At 34.7% G+C, this 16,040-nt stretch overlaps 1 protein-coding gene across 6 annotated transcripts in view; it reads left to right on the plus strand.

Annotated features, from left to right (window-relative positions):
* CYLD (CYLD lysine 63 deubiquitinase) overlaps positions 1-16,040 on the plus strand; it is a 69,416-nt gene that overhangs the window by 10,284 nt on the left and 43,092 nt on the right. For all 6 annotated transcript variants that reach the window (XM_059383897.1, XM_059383902.1, XM_059383896.1 and 3 more), the window contains one exon: positions 793-898. In XM_059383897.1, coding sequence (XP_059239880.1) covers positions 793-898 — 106 coding nt within the window. The remainder of the gene's footprint in view (positions 1-792; positions 899-16,040) is intronic.

Raw genomic sequence — 16,040 nt, forward strand, 5'->3', positions numbered from 1 at the left:
AGGTTTGCCCCACCAGCTTCTCCACTGCCTTTGTCTGCCTTTCATTTGGTCTGTGCAACTGTACATTCCCCCTCTCTAGTATGATCCTTGAAAGGAAAGTTCTGGCAAACGCAGTATTCTTCATCTATTTCTGGTGACAGCATGTTGTTATATATACATTGGTGCTCAGGGCACTTGTCTGACTGGCCCATCTCTTAGTCTAGCTCTGTGAACAGCACTGTACTACTTCGTGCTAATTGGAATATAAAAGAATTAAATGTAAAAATCTGTTTTGGAGGGAACTCTTGCGTATCCCTACAATGTCAAAAGAACATTAAAAAATAGATTTTCTGTGTACAGAAGGGCATACAGGGGTTCAAATGGAATATTTAAGTGCTCAGGGAGTGTAAGAGTGATGAGAACAAGCTAGGGTTAATTGGAGGCAGATTTCTGAGTGAAACAATGTATTATTAATCAGTCTTCCCCTGCAGATGGGTGTTATGTAGTCTAGCATGTGTTGTAAAGTATGATGAATACTTTCCATTTCTTGCTCATCTATGAGCTTACTATAACTTGATTATTCTTGGATCTCATTTTTACTAAAATGAAAACAAAAACCAAATAAACAAAAACAAACCAAAAACTTTATTACTGTGGCAATTCTTTCTGATATATTCTTTTTTCTTTTAGAAAAGATAGTTAAAATTGGCCAGGGTAAAATATTTTGGGAGATCCTTTTCTGGAGAATGTAGATGTTCATACTCACGTTTTATTGAGAAGAGTTTAAAACTTTATTCTATTACTTGATTTCAGGATAATCCTATTGGCAATTGGGATGGCAGATTTGATGGAGTGCAGCTTTGTAGTTTTGCAAGTGTTGAAAGTACAATTCTCTTGCACATCAATGATATTATCCCAGGTATGTTTTCTTTGTGTTTTATATATTATATATATATATTAATACAAGGCAAGGTTTCTAAGCTGTTTATTGTTATGAGAATGTAAATACAAGCTTCAAGATGCATTTTTGGAACTGGACTTTTTATATATTATGGAATTGTTACTGAAGAGAATATCCTTTCTTAACCCCAAGTGAAAACGGCACTTACAGATTTTTATTTCCAAAAGTAGGTGGGTGTGGGTTGGCATTTATACATTATCATTAACTTTTCATCACCTGGTTATTCTAAGTGGGAGAAAAAGGCCCTTTCTGATCATTAGAAGGGTCAGATAATATAGCGAGTGAGAAGCTGGTTTAAACTAGAAGAGCTTTAGGCAGAAGTTAGTCATGTAATGTGATCTGATCTACTGGGGAGAGGATTCTTGCTGGAGGTCCTATGAGATTTCTTCAGTTTTGAGATGGTGTAATTGATCAGGCTTGATGGCTGTATAGTCAGAAATAGATCACTCATCTTTACACCTTAAAAAAACAAAAGTTAAGGAGAGCCTAGGTGGTGCAGTCAATTGTGTCTGACTCTTGGTTTTGGCTCAGGCCATGATCTCAGGGTGGTGAGATGCAGCCCTGCCTTGGGCTCTGTTCTTGGCATGAGTCTGCTTGAGATTTTCTCTCTCTCTCCCTCTGCCCCTCCTGCTCATACTCTCTCTTTCACTCTCAGATAAATAAGTAAATCTTTAAAAAAAAAATACCCAAACCATCAAGCAACCTTTTATTTTACTTCAAACATAGGGCACCTAATAGCTGCTGTCAACCAGTTAATAAATTCCTGTTAATGGTGAAATCAATAGCATCTTCCCTCTGCTCTTGGTAGGATCCCATTTACAGCCTAGTCAGCTGCTAGTAAGTTACTCATGAAACTGACAGGCTTTCAGAGGTGGTGCCTTTTATTGGGCATTATGCAATTATGAGTAAATGTTAGAAAGCCTACGTTTAGTAGCCACCAATATATGAATCCATGAATTAGATGACTTGTACTTCTTTACATTCCTGACAAATTTATAGGGTCTTAATCATTCCCATTTTGCTGATCAAAAACTAGGGCTTAGCTAGGGCTAAGACTGGCTAGGATCCAGTAAGTGGTAGAGCCAGAATTCAAATCCAGGCCCGTCTGATTGTAAAGCTCTGCTTTTTAGTACCCTCTCACCCCACATCCTGTGTGTACACTTCGGATGTGAAGTCTTGCATAGAAAAGCATACTTCTCAGCCCCACATGGATACTTGGGAATATTGTTTCCATGGAAATATATTTTGTCTCTAATTCTATAAAAGCTGAATTTTACTATAGCAGGGATTATAGCTGAAAAAAAATGATTTTTCTGCTGCCATTGTTTTTCCCTTCCTAAATTTGACACAGAACACTTTTGAGTTCCCCACAGGTCATTTCAGGTCCTCAGTATCTTTTTTGTAAAAACGAAGGGGCTAATGCTAGATGATCCTTAGGATTCCTTCAAGTCTGTCCTGTTTGCCCTTCCTGTTCCCCATTGGCTTGGCAAATAATAAATGCTTGCTTTTGTTGAGTTGGGAAATGCTTTCTACTACAGCTTTTAGTTTTACAGCCAGAGTACATTAATATATTTGGATGTATAGGATCCAAATAATAGCTTTATTTTGATTTTGGTTTGTAAAAGTCTGCCATACTTGGCTTTTCTTGAATTTTAGACGGAACATTCCTATACCTGCCACCAAGATTCTACAGTGAACGTTTTATTGTACTTGCTTTCTCATGTATCCATCCCTCTATCCATGCACTGATCTGTCTTATTTTTGTAAGCATTTCAGAGTAAGTTACAGACATCAGTATACTTCCTCTTTAAAAACTTCACACTTATAATTAACTAGAGAAAAGTTTAGGGTTTTTTCCTTTGAGATAAAAGGCATAAATGTAATGAAATGCATGTTGTGTCATTTGAGTTGACTAATGCATATATCTTTGACTTAGAAACCCTTATGAAGTCATTAAAATAACTTATAATAAGAAAAACATTTCTATATCTCAAAGCAGAATAATAAAAAGTACAGTAAAATATCTCATTTCCATTCTGTCCCTCCACTTCTGTTGCCTCCTTACTCCATCCCCTGCCTCCCACTGCTATTTGTATTATTTTCTTGTGTATCTTTCCAGAATTTCTTTATACAACATACATATTTCCCTTCCATTTTTATATAAAAAATACTATTTACACTATTCTTTTTTTTTAAGATTTTATTTATTTATTTGACAGAGATCACAAGTAGACAGAGAGGCAGGCAGAGAGAGAGAGAGAGAGAGAGAGAGAGAGAGAGAGAGAAGGAAGTGGGCTCCCTGCTAAGCAGAGAGCCTGATGCCGGGCTGGATCCCAGGACTCTGAGATCATGACCTGAGCCGAAGGCAGTGGCTTAACCCACTGAGCCACCCAGGCGCCCTATTTACACTATTCTGTACCTTGTTTTATTCTCTTAAATTTATGTCTTGGAGTTCTTTGTTTATCTGAGTAGAGAAGTGCTTTTTCTGTTTTTTTTTTTTTTTTTTTTTTACAGTGCATAATTTTCCATTATATTTATTTAACCAGATTCCTACTGATATATGTTTGGATTGTGTCTAACTTTTTACTATTACAGATAATGCTGTGATAACCTTGTCCATGTATGTTTCCCACATGTGCTAGCAAATCGATAGGACAGATTCCCAGAAGTGGGGTTGCTTGGTGAAAAGGTCCATGCATTTGTATTTTTCTAAATATTATTAAATTGTCTTAAGTAGTGTATATAATAATAATTTATATTCTTTTTTTTTAAGATTTGAATTATTTATTTGACAGAGATCACAAGTAGGCAAAGAGGCAGGCAGAGAGAGAGGAGGGGGAAGCAGGTTCCCCGCTGAGCAGAGAGCCTGATGTGGGACTCGATCCCAGAACTCTGGGATCATGACTTGAGCCGAAGGCAGAGGCTTTAACCCATTGAGCCACCCAGGCGCCCCAACAATTTATATTCTTATCAGGTAGAGTAGGAGAGTGACTTTTTTAATATACTTGACATGAGACTATGTTGTTAAATTTTTCTTCTAGTCTGAGAGGTGAAAAGTATGTTTCAGTATGGTTTAAATTTCCATTTCTCTTATGAATGAGGTGAAGCATCTTTCATATGATTAAGGGCGATTTGTAATTTTCTCTGAACTGTATACCTTTGTCTTGTTAAAAATTGGATTATTGTTTTTTTTCCAGTTTCCTTTTTATGTGTTAAGGAAGTAAACACTTTTGTGATATGAGATGCAAATGTTCTCTTCTTGGAACTCTCATTTGTCCTTAGTCCTTTTTGCCTGGTTGCCCTCATTTTTAAAAATTGTGGTAAGATTAACGTAACAGTATTTACCATTTTAAGCATTTATAGGTGTACAGTTCAGTGACATTAAATACATTTACTGTGATGTGAAACCATCACCACTATCTATTTCAAGACCTTTTTCATCATCTCAACCAGAAACTCTATACCCATTAAGAAATCACTCCGCATTCCTCCTTCTCTCAGCCTCTGGTAACTTGTATTCTCTAGTTCTGCCTTTATGAATTTGTTTATTTGGATACTTCATATAAGTGCCCTTTGTAAACATCTCATTTTACTTAGTGTAATGTATTTTGACTTGGCTTTAGGTGTTTTTACCGTGCAGAATTTTAAAATTTTTACATAGTTGTATTATCAGATTTAATGGCCTGTATATTTTGAGTTACCCCAAGGTTATAAAGTAATTTCCCCATGTTTCTTCCAGTACTCTTGTGGTTTTATTCTCTCTCTTTCTGATGCATTTTTATTTCATGTGCTATGTAGTGTGATTTTATGGGCCAATTTAGTCCCTTCTCCCCCAGATAGTTACCTAGTTGTCCCAACATTTTTGATTAAAAAGTTTATTTCTGGGGCTCCTGGATATCTTAGTTGGGTAAGTGTCTGTCTTCAGGTCAGGTCATGATCCCAGAGTCCTGGGTTCAAGCCCGCATTGGGCTCCCTGCTTGGTGGGGAGTCTGCTTCTCCCTCTCCCTGCTCATGCTTTATCTCTCCTTCTCTCTCTCAAATAAGTAAATAAAATTAAAAGAAATTTCATCGTTTCCTACTCCTTTGAGATGCCACTTTTACCATACTCAATTCCTACATATACCGTAATGTATTTCTGGACTTTCTATTCTGTCTGCTTGTGTGTCATTCAGTACCACATTGTTTTTAATGATTCTTTATAACATGTTCTTGTGTGAGCACTAGTCTTGCCTCATTGCTCTTCTGAATATTCCTGCTATTCCACATTGTCTTCCAAAAGGTTAATAAACACATTTAAGTCTACGAGTCCACCTAGATTTGATTTTGTGTAGGATGTGAGGTACACATACCCAGTTCGATCTAGCACGCTTGCTGCGTATAGACCCAGTTTTAACGTACTACACATGGATCTCTTTCGGGGCTCTCCTCTTTCCCTACATTAAGACCTCTAGGCCTTCATTATCCTAGCTTGACAAGAAGCCATTTAGCTATAAAAGTACATTTCTCCTCTTGTTCTTTTTCATAGTGTTTTGGCCTCTTCATTGTCAGTTTAACAATCGGCTTCTCAAATATTATAGGAGAGTTCCATTGGGATGTTGTTTGAAACTGGAGTTAGCCTGTAGAGTCGTTTGAGGAGAACTGAAATCTTTATCATATTGAAGTTTCTAATACATGAAAATTGCATTACCTTTCATTTACTTAATCTCTTCTTAGTAAAATTGTATATGTTTCTCCATTTCTTGCATTCTGATATGTTATAAAGTAAAACACTTTTTAAAATTAATATACAATGTATTATTTGTTTCAGGGGTACAGGTCTGGGATCCATCAGTCTTACACAATTCACAGCCCTCACCATAGCACATACCCTCCCCAGTGTCCATCACCCAGCCAGCCATATTTTCTAATAAATAATTTTTTGTGTATATGGAAATACAGTCAACTTTTTAAAAAAAGTCGTTCACATACCATATAATTCCTTAATTGAAGGTGTGCCATTCAGTTTATTTTAGTGTATTTACAGATCTATCAGTATAGTTAGTTCTAGAATATTCTCATCACCTCACAAAGAAACCTTGTACCTTTTAGCTCTCCCTCCACTATCTCTTCCTCCTCTTTAGTCCTAACCAACCACTAAGCCACTTTCTGCTCTGTATGTTTAATCTGTTGTGGACATTTCAGAGAAATAGAATCATATAACATGTGGTTTTTTGTGACTGACCTCCTGCACTTGGCCTAATGTTCTCAAGCTTCATCTATGTTGTAACATATATTCGTACTTCATTCCTTTCTATGCTCCCATTATATGGATGTAACACATTTTGTGTATCCATTTGTTGCTGGACACTTGAATTCCTTCCATCTTTCGCTATATACGGTGCTGCTACCACATTCATGTACAAGTTTTTGTATGGATATATGCTTTTGTTTTTCTGGGCATATATCTGGGAGTGGAATTGCTGAGTCGTTTGATAACTCTGTGTTTACTCATTTGCGGAACTGTCAGACTGTTTTCCGTAGGGACTGCACCACTTTCCATTCTTACCAGCCCTGTAGAAGAGTTCTGACTTCTTCACATCCTTGCCAACATTTATCATTATCTGAGTTTTTGGTTCTACCCATCCTAGTGAATGTGTTATCTCCATTAACTTTTGTCTGCTGAGTTTTGTTGCAGACAATCTTATTAAAATCTTACTAAATACTCAATTTATCCTCATTACTTTTTTAGTAACCAGTCATTATCATCTGCAAATACCAATAGTTTAACTCCTCCTCCTAATCCTTGTATCTTTTGTTTTTAAAATAAGGTTTCTTATCTTACTGTCATAGCTCTAAGAACCTTCTAATACATGCTGGTAGAAGGGATCATATCAGCCATCTTGGTCTTGCTCCTGCACTCAAAGGGAGTGCTTTCAGCATTTCACTTTTAAGTGTGATCTTTGCCCTAGGATTTTATTGTCGTAGCCAGAATTTATCAGGTTTGAGAGATTACCTACTGTTCCCTGTTTTCTAAGAATTTTATCATGAATGGATGTTGAAGTTTATCAGACTTCATCTGTCGACATAATCTTGTATTTCTTTTCTTTTTAATCTTATTTCCCAATATTAAATCAGCCTTACATTTCTGATATAAGTCCAACTTCGTTGTATTCATACAGTGCTTGGTCCAGCTTGCTAATCTGCACCTTTTAAAAATTTTCAAAAAACAAATTGTAAAAATAATCTGTATTTAATTAAAAATTTTTTTTTCCTCGTGATAAAATGCACATAGCATTTTTTCTTTAATGCACATAACATTTACTATTTTAACCATTTTCAAAAATGGTTCAGTGACATTAAGCACATTCATCTTGTCTTGCAGCCCTTGCTACCATTCATCTCTGCAACAGTTTTCATCTTGTAAGACTGAAACTCTACAGCCATTCCACAGTAACTTCCCCGTCCCCACCCTCAGTGTCTGGCAGCTACTTAATCTACTTTCTGTCTCAACGATTTCGACTATTCTGAGGACCTCATATAAGTGGAATCATGCAGTATTTGCCTTTTTATGATTGGCTTTTTTCACTTAGTAGATGTCCTCAAGGTTCATCCCTGTTATAGGAGTCAGAATTTCCTTCGTTTTCATGCCACATAATAGTCCATTATATATGTATATATGTAAATGTATATATGTAAATGCCACATTGATTAATCTGTTTACCTTTTGATGGATACTTGAGTTTCTCCCATGTTTTAGCTATTGATGGTAGTGCTGCTCTGAACATGGGTATAAAGATATCTCTTTGAGATCCTGTCTTCAGTTCTTTTGGGGATATACCCAGAAGTGGAATTGCTAGATTATATGGTAAATAGATCTTTGGTTTTTCAAGGAAGTACCACAAGGTTTTCCATAGTGCCTGAACCATTTTGCATTCCCACCAAAAATGCACAAGTTCTTGAGTTTCTCCCCATCTTTGCCAACATTTATTTTGTTTTCCTGATAGTGGCCATTTTAATTGGTATGCAGGTGGTATCTCATTGTAATTTTGATATGCATTTTAATTAATTAATTAATTTATTTATTTATTTTCAGCATAACAGTATTCATTATTCTTGCACCACACCCAGTGCTCCATGCAATCCGTGCCCTCTATAATACCCACCACCTGGTACCCCGACCTCCCACCCCCCCCCCGCCCCTTCGAAACCCTTAGATTGCTTTTCAGAGTTCATAGTCTCTCATGGTTCGCCTCCCCTTTCAATTTCCCCCAACTCCCTTCTCCTCTCTAACTCCCCATGTCCTCCATGCTATTTGTTATGCTCCACAAATAAGTGAAACCATATGATAATTGAGTCTCTCTGCTTGACTTATTTCACTCAGCATCATCTCTTCCAGTCCCGTCCATGTTGCTACAAAAGTTGGGTATTCCTCCTTTCTGATGGAGGCATAATACTCCATAGTATATATGGACCACATCTTCCTTATCCATTCATCTTGATTTGCATTTTCTTAATGATTAGTTATGTTGAGCATCTTTTCATGTATTTATTGGCCATTTGTATATCTTCTTTGCAGATAATGTCTGTTCAAATCCTTTGCCCATTTTTTACTTTTATTTTTGATGTCGTTTTAACCATTTTTTAAAAATTAGGCATTCTTATATATTCTGTATATTAATCCATTACCAGATATGTAATTTTCAAGTATTTTCTCCCATTTTTGGGTTTACTTTTTGTTCATAGTACTCTCTTTATAATCCTTTTAATTTTGGTAGAATCAGTACTAATAAAAAAAAAGAATCAGTACTAATATTCCTACTTTTCTTTCTCATTTTAGTAACTCGAGTCTTCTCTCTTTTTCTTAGTCCATCTAGCTAAAGTTATCTCGATTTTGTTGATGATTTAAAAAAATCCAACTTTTGACTTCATTGATTTCTCTTTTATTTTATATTTTGTTAATCTCTGATCTAATCTTTATTTCCTTCCTTCTGCTAGCTTTGTAGACATCTTGTAAACTAACTTGACAAAGCCAGTTGTAGAGTTGAGTTGTTGATTTGAGATCTCTCTTGTTTTTCAATGTAAGCATTTATAGCTATGAATTTCCCTCTTAATACTGCTTTCACTGCATCCCCTAAGTTCTAGCATGATTTTTTTTTAAATTTCTACGAATTTTCTAGTTTCCCTGTGATTTCTTTGATTCATTGGTCGTTTAAAAGTGTGTTGTTTAATTCCCATAAATTATGGGTTTTCTAATTTTACTTCTGTTGATGATTTCATCCTCTTGAGAAGATACTTCATAGGGTATCTTTCTTTTTAAGTCTGTTGAGAATTTGGGGCCTAACATATGGTATATCCTGAAAAATGTTCCAGGTAAATTTGAGAAGAATGTTTATATTGATGTTGGGTAGAATGTTTATTGTATGTCTATTCTATCTAGTGGGTTTGTTGTGTTGTTTGCTTACTTCTGTCTGGTTCTATCCATTATTGAGAGTGGGGGATTGAAGTTTCCAACTATTATTGTAGAACTGTTTTTTCCTTCAGTTCACTCATCTTTTACTTCATAGATTTTGCTCATTTGATATTAGGTATGTAAATGTTTATAATTGTGTCTTCTTGCTGCATTGAACCTTTCATTAACATGTAGGTGTTCTTCTTTGTGTCTTGTAAATCTTTTTTTAAAAAAATATTTTATTGGGACGCCTGGGTGGCTCAGTTGGTTGGACGACTGCCTTCGGCTCAGGTCATGATCTTGGAGTCCCAGGATCGAGTCCCACATCGGGCTCCCAGCTCCACGGGGAGTCTGCTTCTCTCTCTGACGTTCTCCTCACTCATGATCTCTCTCACTGTCTCTCTCTCAAATAAATAAATAAATAATCTTAAAATTAAAAAAAAATATATTTTATTTATTTATATGACAGAGAGAGAGAGAGAGATCACAAGTAGGCAGAGAGGCAGGCAGAGAGAGAGGGGGGAAGCAGGCTCCCTGCTGAGCAGAGAGCCCCATTCGGGGCTCGATCTCAGGACCCTGAGATCATGACCTGAGCTGAAGGCAGAGTGTTAACCCACTGAGCCACCCAGGTGCCCCTTGTAAATCTTTTTTCACCTAAAGTATGTTTTGTCTGATATCAGTAGAGCTATCACTGCTCTCTTTTGCTTACTATTTGCTTTGGATATTTGTATCTGTCCTTTCACTTTTAATCTCACTGTGTCTTTGGATCTAAAGTGAGTCTGTTACAGATAACATATGGTTGGATCATGTGTTTTTATCCATTAAAATTTCTGTCTTTTGATTGGAGAGTTTAACCAATTTATAATTAAAGTAATAACTGATAAAGAGGAACATACTTCCATCATTTTGCTATTTGTTTTCTATAGGCCTTCCTGTTTTTTTCACCCTTATTTCCTGGATTACTGTTGTCTCTTGTGTTTAGTTGATTTTTGTAGTGAAATGTTCCTTTTTCATTTCTTTTTGTATGTATTATAGTGATTTTCTTTGTGTTCACCACAAGATTATATTTGACATCATAAATTTTTAATGCTGTAATTTAAATTTGTACTAGTTTAATTTCAACAACATAAAAAACCCTCTTCTTCTTTACAGCTCTACCCCACTGCTTTCAGTTATTGATGTTATGAAATTATATCTTTATACATTGTACACTGTAGAGCATAAACTGGTTAAGTTTTATAAATGCATTGGTTTCTTAAATTATGTAGAAAACAAATGTAGAGTTACCAGCCAAAGTTACAATAATACTAGCTTTTAGGCTAATTGTTTTTTAAAAAATGATGACTCTTGAAACATGTAAAAAACAAAAAGTAGTGTTACAAACCCTTGTTACAGAAATACTGGCTTTTATAATTGCCAGTGTATTTACCTTTATTGAGATCTTTATTTCTTCATATGTCTTAAGATTACTGTCTAATGTCCTTTGATTTCACCCTGCATGACTCCGTTGAGTATTTCTTGTAGGACAGGTCTAGTGGAAACAAGGTTCCACTCTGTTTTTGTATATCTGGGAATATCTTAATTTCTCCCTCACTTCTGAACGACTGTTTTGCCAGATACAGGATTCTCGGTTCACAGTATTTTTCTTTTAGCCCTTTGAATACATTGGCCCACTGTCTACTGGCCTCCAAAGTTGTTGTTGTTTTTTAAAAAGATTTTATTTATTTGGCAGAGAGAGAGATCACAATCAGGCAGAGAGGCAGGCAGAGAGAGGGTGGGGAAGCAGACTCCTCACTGAGCAGAGAGCCCGATGCGGGGCTTGACCCCAGGACCCCGAGATCATGACCCGAGCTGAAGGCAGAGACTTAACCCACTGAGTCACCCAGGTGCCCCATGGCCTCCAAAGTTTTTGATGAGAGATTTGTATATGTCTTTATTGAGGATCCCTTGTATATTCCACGTCAGTTCTCTCTTGCTGCTTTTAAGATTCTGTTTTTTGAAAGTTTGATTTTAATTTGTTGGTGTGGGAGTCTCTTTAAGTGATCTTACTTGGTGTTTGTGGAGCATCTTGGATGTTTGTATTTATTCCTCTCATCAAATTTGGGGTTTTCGCTCAATGTTTCTTCAGATACTCTCTGTTTCTGTCTTTCTCTTTTTTGGGATTCCTACAATGTGCATATTGCTATGCTTAATGGTGTTCCACAGGTTCCTTAGGTTCTTAATTTGCATTTCCCTGATAATTTTTTATGTTGAACACCGTTTCATATCACCTCTTGGCCATCTGTATGTATTCTTTTGAAAACTGTTCAATTCCTCTACCCACTTTAAAATCATGAGTTTTTTTGCTGTTGAGTTGTACAAAATCTTACATATTTTGGGTATTAACCCCTTACTAATTATAGTATTTGCAAATATTTTCTCCCATTCTGTAGGTTGCCTTTTTATTTTTATCAGTTGTTTCCTTTTTTCTGTGCAGAAGCCTTATAGTTTGGTGTAGTCTCATTTATTTATTTTTGCTTTTGTAGTTTGTGTTTCCTTTGTCCTGTCCAGGAAATTACTGCCAAGATAAATGTCAAGGAGCTTTTCCCTTTGTTTTCTTCTAGGAGTTTTACAGTTTTAGGTCTTACAGTTTTAGGTCTTACACTTAAGTCTTTAATTTATTTCAAGTTCACTTTTGTAAGGGCTGTGAGATAGGGATGCACTTTCATTCTTAAGTGTGTGGTTTTCCAGTTTCCCCATTACCACTTACTGAAGAGTTTACCCTTTCCCTCACTGGGTATTCTTGGCTCCTTGGCAAATATTAATTGACTGTATATACATGAATTTATTTCTGGGCTCTCATTTTTTGTTCTATTGCTCTATGTGTTGATTTTATGCCAATACCAGATTTTGCAGTATAGTTTGCAGTCAGGAAATAAAATGCTTCTGCCTTTGCTCTTCTTTCTTACGGTTGCTTTGGCTATTCAAAGTCTTTTGTGAAAGTGTTATTTTTTAATGAATTTTTCCATTTAATCTTTGTTTTTAAAGTTTTTGGCACAACATTCTTAAAATATCTTATTTTCTGTTAAATCTCAGCAGCATCTGTGGTTGTATCCTTGTTTTCATTTGAACAGTTGTTTATGTCTCTCTCTTTTCTTCCAGGAGTTTTACTAGAGGTTTCTTGCTTTCATTTATTAAAAAACAAAACAAAACAAAACAAAACATCTTATCTTTTGGCTTTCTTAATCCTTTCTAGACATTTGTTTTCTATTTTAGTAATTTGTTTTTTTATTATTTTTTCCTTTGGTTTTTTCATTTTTCTTTCTGACTACTTTAACAGTTTATTAATTTTTAGTTTTTCTAGTGTAAAGCATCTAAGGCTATTGATTTTAGGTATTCATCTACCTACATTCCAAAAAATTTATTATTTAGTTATCTTGTTATTAAATTTGAAGGTTTTTTTTTTAATGTAACCCATTAGCTATTTTAAAATATGATTTTAATTTTTTAGGTGACTTTTTTTGGGAAATTATTAATTTTTAAAATTCAATTGTTCTATGGTAAAAGAATATGATACCAGTCCTTTGACATTTGTTGGGCTAACTTTATGGCCTAGTACATGATCAGTTTACAGAGATGTTCTGTGTGGACTTGAAAAGAACATGTTTGCTCCAACTGTAGCTTGCATGCATTGCATGCATATTTTATATGTCCCTTAGATCAAACTAATTTATTATGCTATTCAAATTTTATGTATCATTATTGAGTTTTAAATTGCTAGATCTATCAGTTACTGAACAAGGTGTGTCAAAACTTCCTAACACAATGATGGATTTGTTAATTTCTTCTTAATTTTATAAGTGTTTAATTTTGAAATAGTTATTTGCTGCATACAAGTTTAGAATTTTTAAGTACCTCGAGTTTGGAATTGTTTTATCTTCCAGGTAATTTGAACTATTTATTGTTAATATAGTCTGTCTCTATAGAGAGAGAATGAGAGGGAGAAGAAGAGAGAGGCAGTATCTTCATTGCTAGTAATTCTTTTTGCCTTAAATTCTATTTTGTATGGTTTGGATAGATTTTTCTTTTGGTTAGTATTTTCCAGGTATTTCTCTTTTTAATTACTTATGTTTTAGGTATGTCCCTTATAACAGCATGTAGTGGGATATCTGTTTTTCTTAATCCAATTTGCCAATTTTTGTACTTTAACTGAAGATTTAATCTATTAATATCATTATTGATAATGGGATTTATTTTTACTGCCTAATTGTTTTCCATTTGTTCTAATTTTCTGCTTTACCTCCACTGTTTTGTTAGATTGAGATGTTTTCTCTCCCTTTCCTCATTTCATTTTCACATTCATTTCCCATTTTTTTTAGACAGCATTTAGTTTAAAACATCTATTCTGATGATCTTTGTTTTCTCATTGTTGTGTAATCTATTAACACTTAGTGTAATTATTGGTATTATTGAGTTTAGAACTATTATTTGATTTTATTATTATTTTTCTTTAAAAGATTTATTTATGTATGTATTTATTTATTTACAAGTGGCAGACAGGCAGGCAGGGAGAGAGGAGGAAGCAGGCTCCCTGATGAGCAGAGAGCCTGATGCGGGGCTCGATGCCAGGACCCTACCTGGGATTATGACCTGAGTCGAAGGCAGAGGCTTTAACCCACTGTGTCACCCAGGCACCCCTAGAACTATAATTTTATTATCTATTTTTTATTTGTCTCTTTTTCTTTCCTCTTATACTTTTTTTTTGCCTTTTTTGCAGATTGTTTGAAAAATTTTAAGAATTCTTTGTTAATCTATTGGCTTTTCAACTGCATATCATTGTCCTGTTGCTTTTAGTGCATTCTCTAAGGATTACAATATATATTCTTAATATTTTAGTGTAGTTAGGGTTAATATTATACAACTTTATGTAAAATGTAGATGCCTTACTACCATGTAACTTTATTTGTTCCCCATCCTTTATGCTATTGTCATGTATGTCACATCTATATACATTAAAAACCCACAAGAAAATGTATTTTTTGCTGAAATCATATATATTTTAAAGAAATTGAAAGATCCACATTATCCACATTAACATTTTCCTTCATCCTGAAGGACTTCTTTTGTTATGTACTGAGATACAGTTCTTCTAGAAATGAATTTCTCCTAATTTTCCTGTATCTGAAAATGTATCTATTGTGCCTTCATATTTGAAGGATATTTTGAGTGTATATAGAATTCTGGTTTAATATTTTTTTTTGTTCTGTTTTCCAGTAGTTTTCTAGCATTTTCTAACCTCCATAGTTTCTGGTGAACATCAGCTGTCATTTAAACTATTATCCCTCTGTATGTCATGCAGTATGTTGTTTTTATCTTAGAACTTTGATGATTTCTCCTTATATTTGGCTTACAGCAGCTTAACCAGGATGTCCATTGCATAGTTTTCTTCATATTTATCCTGTTTGGAGTTTACTAAACTTCTTGGATTTGTGAATTTATATCTTTTAACAAAGTAGGAAACATTCTGACCATCATTTTTTTCAAGTGCTTTCTTTGTCCTTTTCAGTCTTCCCTCTTTCTGTGGCTTCAGCTGGATACATCTTAGAATGTATCCAATTTTTGGTATAGAGCCTGCAGTCCTTGAAGCTCTGCTAGTTTTTTCATACTTTTATGTATATGGTCTTCACATAATTTCTACTGTTCTATCTTGAGTTTTACTGACTTCACCTTCTCTTGTCCACATTGTGTTTTTAGGGGTAAAATTCATTCATCCAATGAATTGTTTTTCAGATATTGCCTTTTAAGTTTTTAGAAGTATTTTTAAGACATCCATCTTGTTCTTTCTCATTTGTTTCTTTAAATAGTTCTTTTCTCTGGTGAGATATTGCTGTCTTCTTCACTGTGAGCATATTTTCTTTTTCCTCATTAAACGGAGTTATAATAGTTCCTTTAAAATTCTTCTTCTCTGCCAATTCCAAAATCAAAATAGTCTATGGATTGGTATCCATTGTGGTTTTTTCTTTTGAGAATAGGTCACAATTTTCTTTTCTTTTCCTTTTTATTTTATTTTTTTTTGAAGTATACTGAGCAATTTTGGATTATATCCTTGTGTTGTGCCCTTTTTAAAAACCTTGGGTCTTCTTCATAATCTGCCCGTTGGGTTTTCTTTTCTTTTTTCTTCTTCAGTCTCCATTGTCTGCAGATAGTTGTTTTTATGTAATCTGTTGAAGTTTAAATTTATTATTTCAGGGGAAGAGGTCTGGTGTAAGCTTACTCCATTATTATAGCTTTATTTTAAAATATATATTTTGGAATGTGGAGAACATATATTCAAGAAAAATGGGGATTTCTCTGGGTATGTATGATGGATTTTATTTTGCAGTTTTCCCCCCTTATTTTCAAGTTTTTATTTAGATGCCAGGTAGTTAACATGCAGTGTACTGTTAGTTTCAGGTGTAGAATTGAGTGATTCATTGCGTCCATACAACACCCTGTGCTCATCACAAGTGCTCTCCTTCATAACACCTACCAGCCATTTAAGGTTCTGATTATTTGAAATACAGTATTGTTTCACACTATATTGAATTTTTAAAGGTTTTTTTTTTAAATTTATTTTTTATTTTCAGCATAACAGTATTCATTATTTTTGCACCACACCCAGTGCTCCATGCAATCCGTGCCCTCTATAATACC

This window comes from Mustela nigripes, chromosome 17 (genome assembly GCF_022355385.1).
Source record: "Mustela nigripes isolate SB6536 chromosome 17, MUSNIG.SB6536, whole genome shotgun sequence".
Classification (NCBI taxonomy): Eukaryota; Metazoa; Chordata; class Mammalia; order Carnivora; family Mustelidae; genus Mustela; species Mustela nigripes.